This window comes from Protopterus annectens, chromosome 7.part0, assembly GCF_019279795.1.
Source record: "Protopterus annectens isolate FY-2018-M chromosome 7.part0, PAN1.0, whole genome shotgun sequence".
Classification (NCBI taxonomy): domain Eukaryota; kingdom Metazoa; phylum Chordata; order Ceratodontiformes; family Protopteridae; genus Protopterus; species Protopterus annectens.
In genome coordinates, this window is record NC_056739.1 from 215,411,944 (window position 1) to 215,431,714 (window position 19,771).

Genomic DNA, 19,771 nt, shown 5'->3' on the forward strand with positions numbered 1-19,771 from the left:
TGTTTTCTCACAAGAGACTGGAAGCATTTTGATCTTGGATATCTAACTCAGCACTCTGCCTAAGCTCACATGTAAGTTTCTAGCACTGTGATTTCTTGTAGGAATAGTTAAAGCTAGTAAAGATTAATTAGGTATTTTAGCTAGTGACAAATTCCCAAACCCTGCTGTTTTGTGATATGGCATGAAAAACATCTTAAAGGTTGAAAAGCAAGCCTGCAAGTGTTCAGTCTCGAGATTGCAACCAGTGTATTGTAGTAACTGGAATATCATTTGCCAAGAGTTCTTGTAACTTGCTGCCGATTGCAAGCAAAGGCATTTTTAGATAGAAAGTGCTTTTCGCTAGATGTTCTTCCTGTGTTACCAGTGTGGTGTTTTGGACCAGATCAGAAAAATGTTGGAAGAAGTATGGGGGGGGTATCTGTATATATATAGGATGCTTGCACTGAAAAAGCCAAACAAGCATTCAGCTGTGAGCAAGTGAGCCACAAGCAGCTGAATACTGACCAAGTTAAGAAAAATCTGCTAAAGCTTTAAATCGGGCTAGAAAGTGGGCTGCTTGCTGTTTGCTAAATGTGTGGTTTGATTTACACTGCACCATTGATGACTCTGCTTGAACATCTGATATTTAGGAGAGTTACTCCCACAGATGTAATTCTTTTGTAAACAGACTAGGATAGAGTTAAAATGTATTCCTTTATTTCCCCGTGGGTGTTTTGTTTGGGAAAGTGTAGCCTACGAAGAACAGAGCTTTAGGCATAGAAGTGTGATATATCAAGTCCGACTGGATCTTAGAAGTCCAGATTTAAAATAAGGTTGTATTTACTATTAATTTAACAAGCACTTGAATGTTTAAATTAATCATTTTACTGTAAAGCTTTTTTGGTGGTGTATTTTAAAATAAAGTCTTATTACAGAAGTTACAAAGGTTACTTATTACATTTGAAGAGAGCTAAGTGTATTGCACACTTTTTTTTTTTTCCAGGAGGTCTTTTATTTGTCATATACACCTGAAGATGTGGAAGGAGACTCTCCATTGGATATCGGTGATCAAGTGTCTTTCTTTGTAGATGCTAGTAAACAGTAAGTATACAGTTGAGAAAATAACTGTTGGAAATTTTTCTCGTGGTTTCTGTCCATGTTGCTCAAAGCAAAGTCTTGCTTGTGTTCATTAATCATTTGAAATACTGTTTTACACTTGAGTGAAATGTACATCCTTGGAAGACCAGATTTTACATTTATAGTTTGCAAGAGTGAAACGCAAAGCAGAAGACTCATCTAGGAACCAATAATGACTGTACTGCAAGTGAAATGCTTCTCAAGTCCCCTCTTGCCATGTTTTTCATGTGTAGATTTAAATGAGGGGGGGGGCTTGCTAAGGAAAATTATGGGCATCTCTCATTAACATTGAGCAGCACGTAATATGGATAAAGTCTGATTGGATCAAAATTTTTTGTAGTCTTCACTAATGAGGGAGATCCTTTGAGTCTTGCATGGATGTGGAAGAGTAAGACTTTTAATGATTAAAACAGAAAAAAAAGTGACTTACCATGGCTAAGTTGTCTTAAAAATAGACTGTTTAATAACTGGACATGTCTTATCAAAAAATGTTGATATGGTTTAAAATCTGATTTAAACTCCATGGTAGAACCTGAGGTAAATACAAAGTTCAGAATAATGGCTATACAAGCTATTCAAAAATTTGAGGACCCGTCAGTAGATTATGTAAATTAACTTTTCTGAGTGACCCGAAGAGTACTTGAAAGGTGATGAAAAGATTATTAGCTAATGAATCCTGTGTCTAACAATTAGTTTACCGTCAAACACCCAGAAAAAGTCACTGAATGAAATGTCGTGTTTTAAATGTGAGAAGAGAAATACTGGTAAAATAACTAGTCATGCTGCCTCTAAGAAAACTTATTTTATCCAAGCTTTTAGCACTGAAATTGTGAACCCTGATTTTCAGAAGCTATTCTAAGAAACAGTTTCTTCATGAAACTGACTGCTGGAATGTGATAAAATTGGCTAGATCAGTAGCAAACCTGCCTCTCTGCCATGATTAAGCTAGCTGAATATATAGGGGAAGGGAGGGAACAGAATGATTTACTAAATTGTGGGAGCATGGTCAGTAACAGATTTATGCAGACATATAACATATTAGCATAGAAAGGTGGAAGATTTATTTATACCCTGGAACATGTGCAGAAGTTGACACTGTATTTAGTAAATTGCTACATAGTATGCCCTAGCATTTAATTTTATTTAAAATGTAACAAATCAGTTGCCCCAGTCTGAGGTACTGTGGAAAATGTAAGGGATTAGGGTTTGTTTTTTTGGGGGTGGGGGTGGGTAGACCTTCATTTTAGGTGTCCTCCTAAAATGAAAGGGTTACTTGTTCAAACTGTCAATCAGCTCAAGCTAAGCTAAGACAAATTTAGATGTGAAGCCATTCAAAGCTGTACTGCTGCTGAAGAGCATGCTGTGCTGAGGTTTTCAAGGATAGAGACTGCTTGTGCTGCTCCTTTGAGTACTTGTTACCTTTGGATAAAACCTTAATTTTCTGCATTTGATTATTCACTTTCCTCTGAAGGAAAGTTATTTTAAAGCTGAGTGTTTTAATGAACTGTTTGACTCTAATGTAGATATTCTTCATGTTTCACTGTTGCAGTCATCACCTGTGGGTTATCCCTGCTGTAGTAGCCCTAGGCCGACCTGAATACCAGAGTCCGTGTTTTTTCTGCGACTGATGCAGTCACCTGTAGTCTGACATCAGGTCATCAGTGCTATAAAGCAAGGCAGCTGATGTAATTACATCAGTCTTTCTTGCTGTGGAGACCGTAGCAGAAGCAGTTCGCATGAGTGCCGGTCGAACGCTACCAGAGTTTGAATTTCAGCTGAAAATGTCTAAAGCAAAATACCCCATTGGGGACCCTTTTTTTCTTGCACTAACTGATGTCCGAAAAAGTTAATTGCCTCACCTGTGGAAAGCAGATTCCACACAAACTTCTATTCTTACTGCGTCACTTGTTTAGGCCCAGACCATGATGTTCTCCTCTGTTGCCGGTTCTGTGCCGTCTTTAATGCAAGAACCATTCGCTGTAGAGCTCTTATTGTAGACAGTTATTTTCATGTTCCGTCTTTGCATTCCAATGTGACGTCAGTCAGCCAACAATCCGTGGACATAGCAAACAAATGCAGAGCTAGAGAGAGACAGACCACACAAGGCTAAGCCTTCCGACGACGCTGCCGCTAAGCAGGTCATCAGTTCTCTGTAATTCAGTGAGGCTCTTTCGCAGCCCCTGATGCCCGATTCGATATTTACACAGGCCTCTACCCAAGACCCTTTCGGAGTCCGATATGCCACAGAAATCTTCTTCGTCTTCTGAGCCTTTGGCTGTCTGTGCCTCGATTGGGTCCAGAGCTGCAACTCGGGCACTGGCTTCCGAGAAGGCCTTTCACACTACCGAATCTAGACAGAAACTAACCTCTTCTTATCCAACTACTATTTCTCTCAATCATCGGATTCTCTCAGGCCTAGAAGCCAGGCCACCCCTAGAAAATCTGCTTCTAGCCACAATCTTGCTTCTGCTCCACCACCCCAAGCACAAGTGCTTAAAATGGAGGATCTTGTCTCCCTTATTTGGGGTAGTCAGGCCAAAACTTCTAAAAGGAAAAGGTGCCCTTCTCATGAAATTGACATAACAGAATTCTGAGGAATCTGACTATTTAGATTTTGAAGAGGAACAGAAACCTCTGACTGCTTATGAGGATTCCGATGCAAAGGAATCCGTCCCTTCTGCCTCCCTGCCAGAGGAACTTTCCTTCTGGGAAACCCTTCACACCTTCAGGGAACATATTTCCAGTTGGAATCTCAGGACCCCCCCCCCAGTCTAAAAAGAGTTAGTTTCTGGGCCTGTCCTAGCACACACCCTGGCCCATCCCCCCATATTTTCGAAGTGGTGGATGATGATTTCCATGAATCCAGCTTAGTCCCTGATGCCCTCCCACCTGCTCCCAGTAAACCTGATAGGTATTGGAGTACCGGATTCTCAAATACCTGTACAGAAATCCTGCTACAGACCCAGAGGTCATTGCACAGGGATTTAAAGGAGCTAAGACTAGTTCTGCCAAGAATCCTATTCCTTCTGACAAGAACTCCAGAGCTCTGGACAGATGCAGTAATAAAGTATACACCTCTGCAACCTTAGCTGTCAGAGCACACAATTCCCAGTTCCATATGTTAAAATATCAACAACACGCTTTGGAACTGTTAAAACAAAAGATTTCTACCTTTCCTGACCGTGCCAATTCAAGAGTTTGCAGATTTACTGCGCTCTGCTTGTCAAGTGGCCAAACACGCATTACACTGTGGATATGACACCCTAGAAGCCTGTAGCAGGGCAGTAGTTAAAGGATCTGTCATTAGGAGACATGCATGGTTGAAGGAACAACCTCTCCCTGATCATGTCAAGTCTAAACTTATTGATGCACCCCTGGATAAGGACCGCTTGTTTGGAGTAAAAGCAGAGGTGGTGCTTAACATGAAAGACAAAGCAAAATCTATGCAGACAGTAAAAGATTTCTTTCAGGTTCAACATCCCAGGTTCAGCAGAAACTTTCCCTCTCTGCACCTAGCAGACGGGGCCAAAGTAAGCCCCGCAGGGACCGACCATCCAGGCCCCTGTGCCAGGGCCAGCAGAGAAGCAAACATTGGGCCACTTCTGCCCCAAAGGCAGGGAGTTTTAAGCCACCCTTCTATGGCAAAAATTTGCAGCGACTCCCCCTCCCCCCTCTGCCCTCCCTTCACTCACCAAAAACTAGGTGGAGGGCTCTCCCTCTTCAAAACAATTGCCTTTCTGTAACAAAAGACCAATGGGTCTTGAAGATAATTTTTTGGGGATACAAATTTTCTTTCAGCGAATTCCCAATTCCAAGAGGGTACCCAGACTTGCCTCAAAATCAGTGGGCAGAGGCACTGAAACAGGTCCAAAGTCTTGTATCCCTGGGGGCAGTAGAACCTGTCCCCCCCAGATCAAACAGGCAAAGGCTTTTATTCCAGACTGTTCCCAGAAAAGAGGGCACTTGTCACCCAATCCTGGATCTGTCCATTCTGAGCACCTCCCTGGTGGTCCCCAGATTCAAAATGCTCACTTTGCAGCAGTTGCTGCATATGCTAACAAAATGCCTGGCTAGTGACCCTAGACCTAAAAGATGTCTACCTCCATATCCCCATAAGGGAATTCTACAGGAAATTCCTGCACTTTAGAGCAGGTCAGAACACCTTCAGTTCTCTGCGCTGCCCTTTGGCTTATCTACTGCACCCAGAGTATACACTAAATGCTTAGCCCCAGCCATAGCATTTTGCAGACAAATACACAGATTTATCATTACATGGAAGACTTATCTCATTTAGGCAGAGTGCAAAGAAAAGCTGCTCCAGGACCTTCTTTTTTCAAATCCCCCCCTAACTTCCCTAGGGTTCACCATCAGTGAAAAGAAATCAAAGCAATCCCCCACCAGGAAAATGATTTTCTTGGGAGCTCTGCTAGACACAGCATCCCAAATGGCCTTCATATCCTCAGAAAAGCAGAGGTTCCTGTCTCTGTACTTTACCCAGCTGGCTTCGTGAAGTCACCTCACCACGAGGAAGTTCCTGCAAGCCCTGGGATACATGGCATCTTGCATCCTTCTAATTCCTCTGGCCAGGCTTCACATGAGAAAACTTCATTGGTACCCAAGCCTTTGGTGCCAGCACTCTGTCTCTAGTGATCTTTCTCCCTCTGATCCCATGTATAATGGCCGAGTTTCTCTGATGTGCAGAGGCCTGTGCCAAGAACAAGGGTATTCTCTTCATCCTCCACCCTACTGGCCAGACCATCACCACCGATGCCTCAGACGTTGCATGGGGTGCTCCCAAGGTCTTTGGGATGCCCAGCACCTTCACTTACACATCAGTCGGAAAGAAGTGATGGTAGTACCAAACCCCATCTCAGGCCAGGGGTGGTCCTTATAAAAACAGACATCACCACAGTAATGTGGTTATGTCAACAAACTGGGGGCCCAAACTTACCCTCTGTGCAGACTAGCCATGAACCTCTGGCTAACAGCCGCTTCCATGGGTCTACACCTAATTGCTCAATACCTACCAGGAGTTAACACCCTTGCAGACCACCTAAGCAGAAACATACTGGACCCACACGAATGGCAGCTCTCCAGGGAAGTTTTTCTTCAAATCACTCGGGAGTGGGGGACTCTGGAGGTGGATCTCTTTGCTTCCCATCTCAACCACCAGCTGCAGAATTTCTGTACCAGGGAGCATCACCCCCCTAGCATGGAAGGTGGATTCCTTGACCGTCCCCTGGAACTCCCTCTTTGTGTACTCGTTCCCTTCTCTGCCTCGAATTCCCAAAGTACTGATCGAAAGAAGGGAGGAGAGACCAAAGGCTGTCCTTATTTCTCCAGATTGGCCCAGACAGCATTGGTACCCCTTACTGTATAGCCTGACTGTACAGCCCCCCAAGCAGCTTCCCCTGATCACAGACCTCTTGACCAAGGTGAGGGACAAGATACTGGACCCAGTTTTGCAGACTCCCAATCTTTCAGCATGGCTTAAATCTTAAAAGCTAACAGAGTCCCTGGTAAGCAAATGGGTCCTAGACAATTATCCCAGAGGCCAGAAGGCCCAACACCATAAAATCTTATGCAGGGAAATGGAAAAGATTCTGCTCCTGGAGCCAGTCCAGAGGGGGCCAATACCTCACATCCTTCCATCCCTCTTATCCTTGATTATCTAGGTGAGTTGCTCAAAAGTGGCCTCTCCTTCTCTTCTATTAAAATCCATGCCTCATCAGCCCATTACGATTCAGACCTACCCCTCTTTTGTCATCCTTTGATTAAACAATTCTTCAGAGGGGCTTCTAATATCACACCTCCCAGAAGGCCTCCCACGCCAGCCTGGAACCTGAATTATGTTTTTGAAAAAACTAACCTTACTTCCTGTCAAACCTGCTGCTTCAAAATTGAAATACTTCTCCTGGAAGACGGCCTTCCTACTAGCTATCACCTCAGCCAGAAGGGTTTCAGAACTTCAGGCACTCATGACTGTTGAACCCTTTATTTTCCATGCAGACAGGGTCCCCCTGAGGACTAAACCCATCCTTTATGCCCAAGGTGGTATCTGATGTGACCTTCAACCAAGGCCGTACACCTACCCACCTTCTTTCCCAACCCTCAAAACAAGGGGGAAAGAATTCTGCACTCGCTAGACGTGCACAGACAGCTCAGATACTATCTGGGCCATACTAAATCCTTCAGAAAAACAGACCAGCTGCTTGTCAGCTTTGCCCCTGGGGAAGCCCATTTACAAGCAAACCGTTTCCAAATTGATATCACACTGTATCCATTTCTGTTACGGACTACAATGGAAGATCCCATAAGTCTTGTTTGCACCCATTCCACTAGGACAGCTTCTACTTCCACAGCCTTCCTTAGAGGAGTCCCCACCAGGGACATATTGGAAGCTGCCACCTTGACCTCTATCCATACCTTTACAAAGCATTACCACCTACCTCTTTTTTCTAAGTCTAGGGCAGGGTTTGCCTCTGCAGTTTTGCAGAGCTTGTTGACTTATGCCTAGGGCTCTAACCTATCCTTCCACCCCTCTCCTCAACTTTAGGAATCCTCCCACAGGAGATGACTGCAACATTGAAACACGAAGAACATAGTACAGTTGTGTACACTTACCATAAATGTAGATGTTTAAGTGTATTCGCTGTTGCAGTCCTGGTTTCCCTCCCTCCATCCCCCTTGTATCCTCTCTTCCTAGGGGGTCATAAGTTTCCCATGGTGGCCTTTAGCCACCAGAACCACTTGGTTAGGGCAACAAAAACTGATGTAATGATGTTTGCTGCCTTGCTTTATAGCACTAATGACCTGACGTCAGACTACAGGTGACTGCAGCAGACGCAGAAAAACATCGACTCTGGTATTCAGGCTGGCCGAGGGCTACCACAGCAGGGATAAGCCACAGGTGATGACTGCAACAATGAATACACTCTAACATCTACATTTATTGTAAGTGTACACAACTGTACTTTATAAATGGAGTGCTTGTTTGTCTTTTTACAAGTAGTGTAAAGTAACAGAAAACAGTTTTTCTGTGGAAAAATGTTTACCTTTGTGGTGCTGGCATAATGTGAAGTGATTTTTACTGTTTTTTTCTATCCAAGTAACTTTTGTAGACTGGTGTTCACCCAGCACATGTTCTTCGTGTTTCACTGTTGCAGTCATTACAGTTGGGTAATCTGCTGGCAGGTTGCCCTCAGTCGGCCTGAATTCCAAAGTCTTGGGTCCTGCGTCAGTTGCTGTCTCCTCTTCCATGACATCAGGTTGTCAGGGGTATAAAACAAGCAGCTGACGCCATTTTCTTTGGTCTTTCTTGCCACTCTGTGCCCGAAGCAGAAGCAGTTCGCAAGTGCCAGTCCGACTCCTGAAATTTTTGAGTTTGAGTTTCAGAACCGAAGTCTTCACTAAAGCCAAGTACCCCATTGGGGAACCTTTTTTCTTGCTCCCTACCGATGTCAGAAAAAGTTAATTGTATTGTTTGTGGGAAGCAAATACCTCATAAGGATTTCCATTTATACTGTATTCCTTGCCTAGGCCCTGATCACAACGTGCCTGGCTGTCGGTTTTGTGCTAGATTTAACCAGCACACTATTAAGCGTCGGTATATTTTTGCCTCAAAATATTTTAACGGATTTAACTACCCTGAAATGTCATCTGATAGCAATCCGACTACCGAAGTACACAAAAAACGCAAAGAAAAGGACAAACAGATGTCTAGGTCCAAAACCGACAAGGCTTCTCCTAAGCTAGTCGCCGGTACTCAGTGAGGTGCTTTCGCAGCCCCTGATGCCCGCTACTTTCGAGTCGCAGGCCCCTACCGAGACCCATGCGGAGTCCAGCACGCCGCAAGATACTCAAAGTATTGTACCCATGGATGTCTTCTCCTGATGGGTCGGAGCCGCTGAGCAGGCATCGGCTTGAGGGTGTATTCAGGCCTCACCATTTTTATAAAAAACAGATAGCTGCAAAACCAGACATAAAAGCAACTTCTAAAGCTAAAAAAACGATGCATGAGCCACATGCACAGGCCACTATGCCTAAAAAACAGATGATCACAATGGCTGAAGACTTAATTACCTTGATCAGGGGTTCCCATCCCCCTCCTGATAAGAGGCCTAGGCAAGACACTGATTATGAATCTTCAGATTAGGTTTCTATTTCTTCTGATTCCTCTTCTGATCAGGAGTCATCTATTCCTCCCTATGAGGATTCTGATGCAGAGGAATCTATCCCGTCTGCATCACCTCCTGAGGGTTATTCATTTGGAGAAACCTTGCGTACTTTAAGGGGAGCATTTTCACTGGGAGAGTCAAGATTTTTCAGAATCAGAAAAGAGGCTCAGGGATTTCCTTCTCCCTCAGCACAGGCCTTTAGCCATACCCCCTGTTTTAGACATTGTGGATGATGTGTTTTCGGAGTCGAGCTTGACTCCTGACCTCCGGCTCCCAGTAAGCCTGACAGATATTACAAGGTCCCTGACTCTCACAAATTTTAATTTAGAAACCCTGCTGCTGACCCTGAGACTATTTCACAGGGTCCAAAGGGAGTTAAGGCCTAAACAGCAAAAAATCCTACACCCTCTGACAGAGATTCACAGGCACTGGATAGATGGGGGAAAGAAGGGTTTATACATCTGCAACCTTGGCAATTGGGGCCCTAAACTGCCAGTTTCATATGCTCAAGTATCAACAACATGTTATGGGATTGCTGAAACAGAAAATTATTTCTGAATGTTGAAAAGCATACTTTGCAATGTGGATTTGATTCCTTAAGAGGCCTCCTGCAGGGCCGCAGTTACTGGATCTGTGATTAGGAGGCATGCCTGGCTAAAAGAGCAAAATTTGCCTGATCATGTTAAAGCTAAATTACTGGATGCACCTTTACAGCATGATACTCTGGTATTAAGGCAGAAGAGGTTTTAAAGAAAATGGAAGACAAAGCTAAATCTATGCAAACTGTAAAAGACTTCTTACAAGTATAGCCACCAAGATTCAGTAGACACTGGCCTACAAAAAATGTGGTCCTTTCCTGTGTCCGACAGAGCTCAAAGGGGCAAATCCAGACACCATAAAGGTTCTAGATACTAAGCACAAGATTCTTACAGGTCAAAGCAATGGGGTGCTTCTACCTCCAAATCTGGAGGAGATAAAGTTCAACCCTACAGAAAATAGTCCCAATGACTTCCCTCTGCCATCACCAAGCACTTACCCTTTTGGCAGTACCCTTGGGGGGGAAGTTAGCACTTTTTGCTCAAAATTGGCAGTTAACCCCAGGACAAGTGGGTGCTAAACATAGTATCACAGGGATACAGATTCCATTTCCATACTCTGCCAATGGCAAGTGGTTGGCCGGATCTGCCAAAAAATCAATGGGCAGAGGCACAGAAACAGGTTACATCCGTCATGGATATGGGGGCTATTCAGCCAGTAACCGAACAGGAAAAAGGACAAGGTTTTTACTCGACTGTTCTTGGTACTCAAAGGACAAGGCCTGGAGGCCAATACTGGATTTATCAATTTTGAACACTTTCCTGGACATTCAAAATGCTGACTTTGCAGCAGCTTCTGCCCATGCTGGGCAATAATGCTTGGCTGGTGACATTAGACCTAAAGGAGGCAAACCTGCATGTCCCAATAAGGGAATCGTGCAGAAGACACCTCTGTTTCAAGGCTGGCTTAATGCATTGCCCTTTGGCTCATCTACTGTGCCCAGAGTCTTTACAAAGTGCCTGGCACCAGTAATTCCTTTTTGCAGACAAACAAGTATACAAATATATCTTTACTTGGACTGCCTCATTCAAGCAGAGAACAAGGACATTCTTCAGCACCTGGCATTTGTGAAAAGGCTTCTAGCATGCCTAAGGTACACAAACGAAAAGAAATCCCAACTGGTACCCTCTCAAAAGCTAACATTCCTGGGTGCAAGCTTCAATACAACTGCCCAGATTGCTTTCCTCACGCCAGACAGACTAAGGCAACTGACTACTTACTTCAAATTGATGGCAACAAAAACCCAGTTATCTGCAAGACAAATTCTGCAGGCTTTGGGATTCATGGCATCCTGCGTTCTACTGCATTCTACTGATTCCATGTGCAAGACTACATATGCGGAAACTTCAATGGTACCTAAAAAGTTTATGGAGTCAACAGTCATAGTCTGGAAACAATGATTCCTCTCATTCCCTGCCTACAACAGGAGTTCCTATGTTGGGCAAAGGTGTGTCACCAAAACATGGGACGGCCATTCACTCTACCCCCTGCCAGCCATACCTTAACAACAGATGCATCAGATTATGCCTGGGAACCCCACTTGGCGGGAATATGCATTCAGGGCATATGGACCCCAAAACAAATGCATCTGCATATCAACCAAAAATAGTTGTTAGCTGTTCAAAATGCCCTGACCAGCCTTCAAGGACTTACTTCACCCAGGACAACTACTGATAGACTGACAACACCACGGTTATGTGGTATATAAGCAAGCAGGAGGGCACGCATTCATACCCTTTTTGCAGACTAGCCATGGCATTGTGGGACACAGCTTTGACTTGCCAAGTACATCTGCAAGCTCAATTCCTGCCAGGAAAACAAAATACTCTGGCAGACTACTTAAGCAGAAATATTATGGGCCCTCACAAGTGGAAACTAGGTCTACAAGTCTTCAGCATGATAAAGAAATGAGGGAGCCCGGACATCGATCTATTTGCCTCTCCTCAAAATTATCATTTGAAAAGATTCTGCACAAGGACTTATCACAGACAAGCATGGAAAGTGGATGCCCTGTCCTTCAGTTGGAAAAACCTATCCGTTTACGCCTTTCCTCCTCTGCCTCTTCTTCCCAAAGTCCTACTAAAAGACAAGAGAAACCAAAAATTATACTAATTGTCCTGGACGTGTCATGCCAATACTGGTACCCAATCCTAAGGAACTCGTCTCAATACCCAGCTTGGACCTTAACTCAAAGACCTCCATTACTGTCCCAGCAAAACAATCTGATCCTGCACAATTGGCTTCAAACACTGAACCTGGCAGCATGGCTGATCATGTAGTTATACCAACATCATCTCTCAGTAAAGCTGTGACGGATGTCATTTTTGGAAGCCAGAAGATCTAGTACTAGAAAATCTTATGCTGATAAATGGAAGAGATTCTGTGTTTGGAATCGAGCACAAGGAACTAATACATTAGAAACAAATATTCCTCAGATATTACAATACTTGACTGAGATGCTTGACAAAGGCCTATCTTTCTCATCAATAAAAATCAATGCCTCTGCCATTTCGGCTCATTGCAATACAGAGCCACCAATCTTTTTTTCATCCTTTACTAAAGCAGTATCTTAGAGGAGCCAAAAATTTAAGGCCTCCCAGAAGATCACCAATACCTGCATAGGACCTCAATTATGTGTAGGAAAAGCTCACCCTGCCTCCTTTTGAACCAGCTGCTACTGCAGATCTAAAGTTCTTATAATGGAAAACCGCCCTGCTCCTAGCAATTACTTCAGCAAGAAGTCTCAGAGCTACTGGCCCTCATGGCTGTGGAGCCTTTTATCATATTTTACCTAGACAGGGTGTCTCGCTGAGGACCAATCCTTCATTTATGCCTAAGGTGGTTATCAGTGTGGCTCTTAACCAAACTATTCATCTGCCAACTTTTTATCCAAATCCGCAGAACAAGGGGGAGAGGATTCTGCATTCATTGGATGTGCACAGACAGCAAAGATTCTACTTGAGCAGGACTAAAGCTCTAAGAAAAACTGAACAGTTACTAGTGTCCTATGCTGCAGGATCAGAAGGAAGGGCTATTTCAAAGCAGACTTTTTCAAAGTGGATAAAGCCACTGCATTCGTTTCTGATACTTACACCATGGCAAACCTGTACCCAAGGGCATTGGGTCTCATTCCACCAGAGCTGCAGCTACATCAGCAGCCTTTCTCAGAGTACCACCAACCAAAGACATTTTAGAGGCTGCTACTTGGAGTTCTGTTCACACTTTTACAAATCATTATCATTTGCCTCTTTACTCTAGGTCCAGGGCAGGCTTTGCCACTGCAGTTCTGCAGGGCCTTATAGCCGCCCCTAATGCTGTTTAGCTCCAGCCTCCCATCCATAGCTTTGGGATTCTACCCAAATGTAATGACTGCAACAGTGAAACATGAAGAACATAATACAGTTGTGTACTCTTCTAAATGTAGATGATGGTGTATTCACTGTTGCAGTCCAGGTTACCCGCCCACCATCCCCCTTTTCTTCTGTAGTTTCTCTTTCCTTCACTATCTTCTACAACCTCTGTGGTGTATTTGCTTGTAGATGAAGGTAAAGTTTGTATTGTTGCATGGATATATAGTTTATATATATTTTTTTGCTACCTTTTTTGGGGGCACCTGATATCTGGGGCAAGAAAAACTAAAGAAAATGGCGTCTGCTACTTGTTTTACACCCCTGACGTCATGGAAGAGGAGACAGCAACTGACGTAGGACCCAAGACTTTAGAATTCAGGCCGACTGAGGGCAACCTGCCAGCAGATTATTCAAATGTAATGACTACAACAGTGAATAACACTGTAACATCTACATTTATGTTAAGTGTACACAACTGTACTTTTACTAATCTTCCCCGGTAAGGGGGCACCCTTTTGGCCGTGAAACAGACTACCAGGTCCTATGGTCTATTGTTTCAGTAAATATAAAAATTAAGCAATTAAACTTTGCCACCATAGCAGGCTAGCATGTATACTTCAATTTCGATTTTCAGGATTTTGAATAGTCAGGCTCGTATGTTTAAAAAGTTCTTACTAATTGTAAGAGCATGAATATTTTACCTTTAGTTTCTTCCTGTGAGAAAAAAATCTGCTTTAAATAGCTTAATTTCTTGTTTTGCACAGGTCACTACCTTTTTCTTTTTACACTTCGTGCATGTCCCTTATTTCAAGGGCTGTAGCCACTGGTAATGTTTTGAAGAGGTTTGCATGGTTGCATTTTCAACCTTCCAGATAAAAATGAGATTTTAAATTCACCCCTTGATAGTGTTTCACCCTCTGCTGCAGAAGCAAACAAAACGTGTGATGAAAGGTGCAAGCTGAACCTGGGAATCTTGAGATTTGTTTTAGGCCTTTTTCCAAATTTTCCAAGGGATTTTTCTGTCTCTTCACCCAGTTTGGCCAAAAGTTGAATAAACAGTCTCAAAGTAAAGGTGGACATAAGAAATGGCAAGGAGGTTCCAAAAAGTCTTCAACCTCCAAAAACCAAGGACAGCTCAGGTTGGACTTTTCAAGAGACCTTGTGACCCCCCCCCCCACCAAAAAAAAGTCTCAATTTTTCTTTCTTGCAACAGTTTCAGAATAAATGGGTTCCGAAAATCATTCGTCAAGGTTACAGATGGCAGTGGGAGGAAATTCCTTCTTTCTAGGGTGTTATCCTCATCCTCCAGATCAGACTTGCTTCCACCAGTTCATCTCATGCTGTCCCAAAGAGTGATGGAACTAGATTGTCCTTCCTAGGTGGGGATTTTTTTTTATTAAAGGATTGATCGTGCCAAAGAAAGGAAGTGCTTGCAGACCAGTTCAAATTGAACATGTCACTCCACAACTTGTTTCCTCTTAAGTTTTCTGTTAACAGTAGACTTGAAGATGCTTAACTTCTGTTAACAGCCCGGATTATTTCCTTTCAGGCACCTGTTTGAGGACTTGCAGCAAGTACTAATGGAGGCGAAGTCTTCTACTAGAAAGTCGTATTAACAAATTGCAACAGTTTTTTTCTGGTTGACAGGATAGCCATCACTCATTCAAGGCTAGTTGCTGTCTGATTTTACAGTAAGTTAATATCCTGTGACCTTTTATTCCTCTGTCATGGTTAATTTATTGGTCATTCCAGCATGTCTGCCCATGGGTCCTTCTTTTTTTCAATGCAGTGTCTTGTCAAAATGTTTTTGAAGGGGGTTTTACATAAAAGGCCTTTCAAGAAAACCAGTGCTCCCACCTCCTTGGGATCTTAATTGTGTTGAAACTAATATACTCCATTTGAACCAGCTAACATGGCTGACTTGAGGTTCTTAACATGGAAACTTTTACTGCTTGCACTGATGTCTGCAAGAAGGGGTATCCAAGTTGCAAGTTATGAGTAAATCCTATCTTATGTTTCATAGGATGGGGTTTCTTTGATACCACTTTAGGCATCAAAGTAGGATTAGTTCTTAGAGTTTACTTTAGACCAAAGTGTCCAAACTAGTCTTCTTTCCTGAACCTAAAAATGAGGGAGAGAGAATACTCCATACCTTGAATGTAAATAAACAAGTCTGGTACCATCTTGACAAAACTGTATCCCTCATATCTTCAGATCGAGGGATAACCCTTGTCAAAACAGACTTTTTTCAAATGGTTGTCAAATGTGATTACTTTTTGCTGTGTCACCATAAAACCATTCCATGCAGTGTCAAGAACCACTGTAGCAGGGCTTTGGCTTTCTCAATAACTTTTTGGGAAAGGTTAGATTTTACAAGTATTCTAGAAGCTGCTGCTTGGTCCTTGGTACATAATACAAAGAATGGGCTCTTAGACTCTTCTCCTTGCACCTCCCATCTGTAGTTATCCTCTGACTTTTTTTAATGTTAAGATTCATCTTTATACCATATCTGCTTTGTCTGCCTTTAGATCTCCCCACTTCATACCTACTTCAAGTGAAGCTATTTGCAGGGGATTTTGTACATCCATCCACCTGTTACACTGGTGGCTTCTCCTTGGAATCTTAATTTTGAAATGGAAAAACTTGCTTTAACCAGCTCATAAAGCTGAATTTGTGGTTCTTACCTTTAGGTAAAACTATTTTGATTGCTATTAATTTGGCAAACAGAGTTTTCGAGTTGCATGGTTTAATGGTAAGGCCCCCTTATATAAATTTTCATAAGTATAGGGCTACTTTGATAAATCCTTTATGCCTATGGTTGTTTGAGTTTACATTGAGCCAGGTCATTCATATCCCTGTTTTCTTTCTAGAGCTTAAAAAGGGAGAAAGACTTCATACTCTGGATGTCAGTCAAATTTTGCCAGAGCTGAAATCTTGGATTGCTGACTAGCTAGCGAATAAGAATGGGCAAACAGTGCCAAAACAGTTTGTCACATGCCATGTCCTTTTGTTCTCACCATAATATGACCCTTCCAAGCAAGGTCAGGGCCCACTTTGCCAGGGCTTTGACTACTTCTGTGTTTTTTGTCAAGGGATGGACTCGAGAACTATACTACAGACAGCAACTTTACCTGTGCATACACTTACCAAACATTACAAGGTAGATTGCTTTAATTCCGAGTCGGCTCTGTTAGAGCTATTCACTATGGGCTCCTGGACTGTAATCCATTTTCCTCCCTCATTGCTTCCCAAGTGTTGGGTGTTCATTTTAAATAATTTAGGCTACTGCAACAGTGATCTTATGACCATAATACATTTGTGCAGGTAAACTTAATATAACATTAGATGTTTAAATGGATCAGAGCAGTCTTATCTCTTGCTTCCCCCACCCCCAGTTTATTTTTGTTCTTGGGTGTGGAATTTTATTGGTGTGGACCCCTGTTATGCAGGGCCCTAGTATTCTTCATGGGGCAAGACATTTTTCAAGTTTTGGCACCCTAGCCATTGACTTTTTGCTAATTCCCTCCTATGTGGCAGTGGCTAGAGTGCATGGAGGATGACCTAAAGCTTTGGTAAGTGGCAGGCTGATCTGATCCTTGCATCATGCCCCATGTAGCTTAGGCTAATGCAGTGATCTGTTCAAGCATCTGGTGTTATGGTAACTTTACTTGCATTACTAAATTTACCTTTCGATGCATTATTGATTTACTGGCTATATTTTTGTAGTGAACACATCTGTTACTTCCTAGTCTTACTTTTGTACGTGTCCAAAATGCATTAAGTTGTAGTTGAACTTCAGGAACTCTGTATTGGAATTAATGCAACAAGAACTGTTTCTGTATTACCTTGTGAATGTTCGCAATACTTTCCTTTCTTAATGAACTGTTATACTGGCATTGGTTTTTACAACATCCATCACCAAATTAGTGGTATTGTGGGTCCCATTGCCACTCCAGCTCTGTCTAAACATATTCTGTATCAGACTTGATTTTAATACTTAAATTTTGCTTAAAAAAATCTAAATTCTTCTGCTGTAAAATTGCTGTCTTGCAGTAGTGTGTTGTATACATTTTCCCATGTCTTGCGACTGTGTGATTTTTTTTTTTTCCTTCAGTGGGCACCAAAATATTTTCAACTTTATGAGCATCTCTTCAAAATTGAATCCCAGATAAATAGTCTTGGATGTACCTCCCTCTCTTGGACTTTGTCTATAAAAATTGAAATTGGTTCCAATTTGGAACACTTAGCCGACGGGTCTTAGAGGAGGGTCTCTCGAGTTTTGGATATGCCAGTAATTACTCCTAAGTTGATTTATCGATGCAAGTCATTGATAATGCCCTCTAAGGAGGTCTACAACTATTTATCAATGGGTGTTCAACTGTTTAAAACTTAACTATAGCATAAAAATTCTAATTTTAATGGTTTACATATCCGTGTCAGTTATAACTGAAACATCCCACTCCTGTTGTCAGCTTTCATCAATCTAATTTTTGTCATGGACCATTTAAGTCCTTATCCATATGTAACAAAGCATGTTATAAGTTGTGCCCCTGACATTTTTAGAAAATGTTTTTAAAGAGTAACCTCAAGTAGCAAGGTACATGTCTAATGAGTACAATTCACTTATGCATAGTAAAAATAGCAATGAATGTCGTTAGTATCTTCCTTAAGGAGACTGAAAACACTCCATTAAAATAAATTCAGTGGGACCTGGTGTGTGTGTTTTAGGACAAGTGAATATAATAAAAGGTCTGCCAGGGTTTGAGTCATGAAAGCCCTAACTGGGATTCAGTTTCAGTGAATGTTTGGAGGAATACAGAAAGAATGAGGAAGCAGGACTTTGATATCAAACTGTTCATACAACGTGAAGACTCCAGTCTAGAAGATCAACTTATCTCGTAAAAACAGAGTAATTCTGACATGTAGGAATTAAAAGATAGTTAAATACATTCTTTATCTTGCATTCCACTAATGTTCTTTGTGTTTCACTGTTGGCAGTCATCACATTTGGGTTATCTGCTTGCAGTAGCCCTCAGTCGGCCTGATTAACAAAGTCTTGGGGCCTGCGTCAGTTGCGGTCTCTTCTTCCAGGTCATCAGGGGTATAAAACATGTAGCCAATGCCATTACTTCAGTCTTTCTTGCAGTGAGGTTCCCGAAGCAGAAGCAGTTAGCAAGTGCCGGTCATCAGACTCCTGAAATTTTCGTTTTCGGGTTTCAGAACTGAAGTCTTCAACTAAAAGCTAAGTACCCCGTTGGGGAAACTTTTTCTTTCTCTTAACCGATGTCAGTAAAAGTAAATAATTGCATTACTTGTGGAAAGCAAATACCTCAAAGATTTTCATTCATACTGTATTCCTTGCCTAGGCCCTGACCACGACATACCTCTGTCGGTTTTGTTCCTTTTTTTAACCACAAACTATTCGTCATATGTATATTTGTGCTTCTAAATATTTTGGTGCTTGGTTCAGTTATCCCGGTATGTCGTCGGTAAGCCTTTAGACTACTGAAATTCCGAAAAAATACAAAGAGAGAGGCTGCCGCGGTCCAAAGCTGCCGATGACGCTTCTAAGCCAGTCGCCAGTTTGCCGGTACTCAGTGAGACGCTTTTGCAGCCTCTGATACCCGCTACTTCAGATTCGCAGGCCTCTACTGAGACCCATTCTGAGTCCGGTATGCCACGAGATGCTTCAAGTGTGGAACCTGCGGATGTCTCTACCTTGGATGGGTCCAGAGCCGCTGTGCAAGCACCGGCTTCTGAGGGTCAGGCCTACTGACTTGCGTATTAAACAGACTCCATCTTCTTCTTCAAGGCCTAAAACTCTAACCATGCCTAGAAAACTGATGCCCAGACTGCATGGCCAGGCCTCTATGCCTAAAAAGCAAATGATAAGAATGGCTGAAGACCTTAATACTTTAATCAGGGGAAGCACTACTTCCCCATCTGAAGTAGTTGACTTCATTCATTCTGCACATATGGGTATACGGATCTGATTTGGATCCAAGCTGGCAAAACTTTTCAAGCATCAGCTCCGAGCTCCAAGCCCCTCTTTTACCTATATTACATCACTTCCTCCTATCTATCCCCAGATCTCATTTGCCGCTCTGAGTCAGCATCGTGGTCTCTGAGGTCTAAGCAAGGTGGTAAAGTTTTTTTTGCTGTTTGTGTGAATACCTTTCCCTTTTTTTCCTCCCTTCATGTTCGATCATAGTGTTAGTTAAAAAAAAAAAAAAAAAAGTGTGTTTTGTTTGTGTTTCTTGTTTCCCGCCTAGGCCCAATCACTGTTAGTGCGTGTGTGAGTGGGCCATTAGGGCTTTTACTGTTTCTACTATGGCTGAACAGCCTAAGGTTCTGTTTAAGAAGTGCACAGAGTGTGGTCACAAGCTCTCACCAGCCGATGGTCACACTCTGTGTGTTGTATGTTTAGGGTTCACCCATCTGTCTGCATCTTGCGACATTTGTTCAGGCATTAACCCTAGGGCTTTGAAGGATTGCCGGGCTAAGCTTGTGGCCAAGGGTCTGTTACCTGCT

The 19,771-nt window shown here is 42.7% G+C and overlaps 1 protein-coding gene across 1 annotated transcript in view; it reads left to right on the top strand.

Annotated features, from left to right (window-relative positions):
* CSDE1 (cold shock domain containing E1) overlaps positions 1 to 19,771 on the top strand; it is a 2,062,269-nt gene that overhangs the window by 642,636 nt on the left and 1,399,862 nt on the right. The window contains exon 5 of the mRNA XM_044076154.1: positions 983 to 1,080. Within this exon, the coding sequence (XP_043932089.1) occupies positions 983 to 1,080 (98 nt within the window). The remainder of the gene's footprint in view (positions 1 to 982; positions 1,081 to 19,771) is intronic.